This window comes from Gavialis gangeticus, unplaced genomic scaffold, assembly GCF_001723915.1.
Source record: "Gavialis gangeticus isolate Ggan-Ray unplaced genomic scaffold, GavGan_comp1, whole genome shotgun sequence".
NCBI lineage: Eukaryota > Metazoa > Chordata > Crocodylia > Gavialidae > Gavialis > Gavialis gangeticus.
In genome coordinates this window covers 41,176,610-41,179,713 of record NW_017728993.1, presented here as the reverse complement: position 1 = coordinate 41,179,713, position 3,104 = coordinate 41,176,610, and the positions used below count along the sequence as shown (strand labels likewise).

The following is a 3,104-nucleotide window of genomic DNA, read 5'->3' as shown; positions in this document are numbered from 1 at the left end:
AAAAGCAATATAAATTCTAAAATAAATTATTCAAGTATAGTCTATATACAAGATTTTGGTAATTTAAAAGAGTCAGTGTTATTTTATTAAAGAGGCCATTAGGGGTTTGATGCTTGGTGCTTAAGTTCTTTGACTGTCTCTTTTTTATTCCTAAATTAATTAAATAGATGTATTTTATTTATTTATGATTATTGTACTCAAAAAGTGCTGAAGTTTTAAGAAGAGCAAGATGTATTTTTGTTCATACATAATTAATAGTTTAAATCTCTCCTTGAAATATTTAGTTCAACCTTACTTTTGGAGTTATTGTGGTTAACTTAATACACATATTTTTTCATCAAAGACAAACTTCCCAAGCAAAGCTTTATATACTAGAGGAATTTTACAAAATTAAAATAGTTCTGTAATACCACTTTTAAAAATCTAATGTCTATTGCTGACAATTATTAATGAAAAGAAAGAAAAAGTCAGAAAGAATGGGCAATTAGCATTACAATCTTCCTTTGTATTATAGTGGCAACACTATGATTCCTTATCTGGCTTGTTTCAGAATCTCTTTGCTTAGCTGTCTCTAGGTAAGTAAGAAAGTCTAAAATGCAACTTTATTCTTTTCCCCAACTAGAAATCACTCATATCATAGCACTCTTTTCTTATAGTCAAAGTCAAGTCAGTCCTGAGGCTGCTGTGACTGTTGGGGCACCTGATGCTGTAACAACCCTAGTTGAGTTGCTTTGTAGCACTGGTGATTCTTTGGGCAGAGTGACCTGGTGGTGCCCATCTCCTCTCCAGTTGTGGGTGGCTGTTGGCTTGCAGGGAGATCATCTGCCCTTTGATAGGTCTTGTTTTAGTTTTGCTGGGTGTCCACTTGCCCTCCTCACCCAGGCAAGCCCAGATTGGGGTGCAGGTTTAATTGATGACAATTCAACCATGGAACAGGCTGTACTGGTTTATATGGTATCAGCAGACCATGAGAGGCCTGGCCTGACATAATTTCTTATAGTATACCTGGGTAAATAAAGACACATCATCTGATAAAGGATCGTCTCATTCTTTGCTTTGTTCATAAATACCACAAACAACACTAAACAAGAAATAAATAAGACCTACTCTATTCTCTTTGTAGCATGGGATCTTTTTGCTTCTGTGTTTTCTCATTATTGTTTAGAAGCTAACTACCTCAGTGATCCTCATGATAGAGACAGAGGAATGCTAGATAGGTAGATTTAGGTGGAGTCATTGGCCACACCCTGTGTGCCTGTTATAGATTTAAGCCAAACCCCTTTTCCCCTGTTCCATCAACAGAAAATATTTGTTGCTAAGATGACTATGATCCCTAGAGGCCATGGTTTCATACAGGTAAAAACAGAGATGTTCCATTTAGAGCAACTAAAAACTGGCTTCCTAAAGGTAAAGCTTTCTAAGATTAAAAGAGGCTTATATTTTAATGTACTTTCTCTTTTCAGCATTAGCTCACCAAAATCAGCCTCCCAACTTCTATTTAACTCTAAAGCACATCTGTCTGGTGAGTGTGTGTCTTTTCTTTTTGATGTTTTGCAGAAGCATCCTTGACAGAAATGCCTCCTATGTATCTGGTGACTCTGCTGGGGTAATATCATTATTAGTTAAATTGTAACTCTTCAGAGAAAAGTCTCTGTCTATTTTAGAGGACCTAGCATATGGAGTCTTGATCTATTACAAACACTCCCATGTACTATTGCAAGAAGTTTTTATTTAATTATTACTTGACTTATCCATTTTTCTTTCTTTTTCCTATGTTCCCAACTATTGTAATTTTCTTAGAGTAAAGGGTCAGAGTGGCAACCTGGTATATACCCATAGTAGTGCTGGGTTTTTAGGACAATGCCTTAATCTTTCTTACTAGTATATTTGATCATTGTATAATATGATCTACTTTGTAGACCTTTGTTAAATACAGATATACTATAGACCTTCCTTCACTGCTCTTCTTCAAATGCTTGTTTTTCTCTGTACTGTACTTACTGTGTATATTCCATTATGCATAGTATGGTGCCATCATATGACACTTTTCCTGTTAGAGTTGTTAACAATATAAAGAAAGCTTTCTGTTTTTGAATAATGGAGAAGGGATTGACTTACTACTGGACCGCAACCATTGTTTGAAGCAGAGACTGTCCTGTGGTTGCACATAAGTGCCTAATGCAATAGAAACCTGATGTAGCCTAGCTAAAAATAATAGTGGATCTTGCTTGGTGTATTGGGGTACTATCAAAATGTTTTGTTATACATACATACTTGCATGATGTATAGATATATTTAGTGACACACACACACGATGGTATATATAATCAAATGTACACAGCACACTAGGCTAAACCCTTAAAAGGACGTGGTTCTTGCCGCAAAGAGCCAATGCTCCAAATCAAACAGTGGATTTTGTTAGGAGACATCTGGCAGCCATGTTCTGCAGTTGCTGTGGCTTCCAGAATGACTTCAATGGAAGAGCTGAGCTGGAAGTCATAAAAGCTTCGTCATCTGTCTGTGCCTCCCTGGGGAGGCAGCCTGGGGTGGGACAGACTTCCTGGAGATCAGGAGTGTTAATAACTAGGGGAAAACACTATTGCAGCACAAGAGTCTGCCGCATACATGTGAGCCTGAGTCTTAGGGACATATCTTTACACGACACTTAACTTTGTGTCTCCTCTGTGACCAACGAGTGCCCTGAGCTCGGAGCACGGCTTCGGCGAGGCTGAGATGGGGACATCCGGCGCGGCCAATCCTGCTCCTTTGGCCCCGACCAGGGGGACGCGGACGCGGCGGCAGCCCGCGCGGCGCCACCAGCAGGCTGGGCGACGGGCCGGGAGGCCTGCGGGAAGGGGCAGCCACAATTCCAGCACCAGAGGGGCGCTACACTTCTCCCGTTACCCCCTCCCTCGTCCTGGGGAAGGGCGGGTTCCCCCTGAGCACAGTGCCGACAGCTGGCCGGGGGCGGGGCAGGGGCGGTAACGGCTGCTGCCGGGGCCGGTGGTTCAGCGGGCGGCGGCAGCGGCGGGAATGTGCGCCTGCGCGCTAGGCTCTGGGCTCTGGCAGGGACGTGGCCCGGCTGCCTGGGGCCGGAGCGGAGC

The 3,104-nt window shown here is 42.1% G+C and overlaps 1 protein-coding gene across 2 annotated transcripts in view; it reads left to right on the top strand.

Moving 5' to 3' along the window:
* Positions 1-1,302: 1,302 nt before the first annotated feature.
* EVI5 (ecotropic viral integration site 5) overlaps positions 1,303-3,104 on the top strand; it is a 221,754-nt gene continuing 219,952 nt past the window's right edge. For both annotated transcript variants that reach the window (XM_019501612.1, XM_019501611.1), the window contains exon 1: positions 1,303-1,356. In XM_019501612.1, coding sequence (XP_019357157.1) covers positions 1,321-1,356 — 36 coding nt within the window. In that variant the 5' untranslated portion in view covers positions 1,303-1,320. The remainder of the gene's footprint in view (positions 1,357-3,104) is intronic.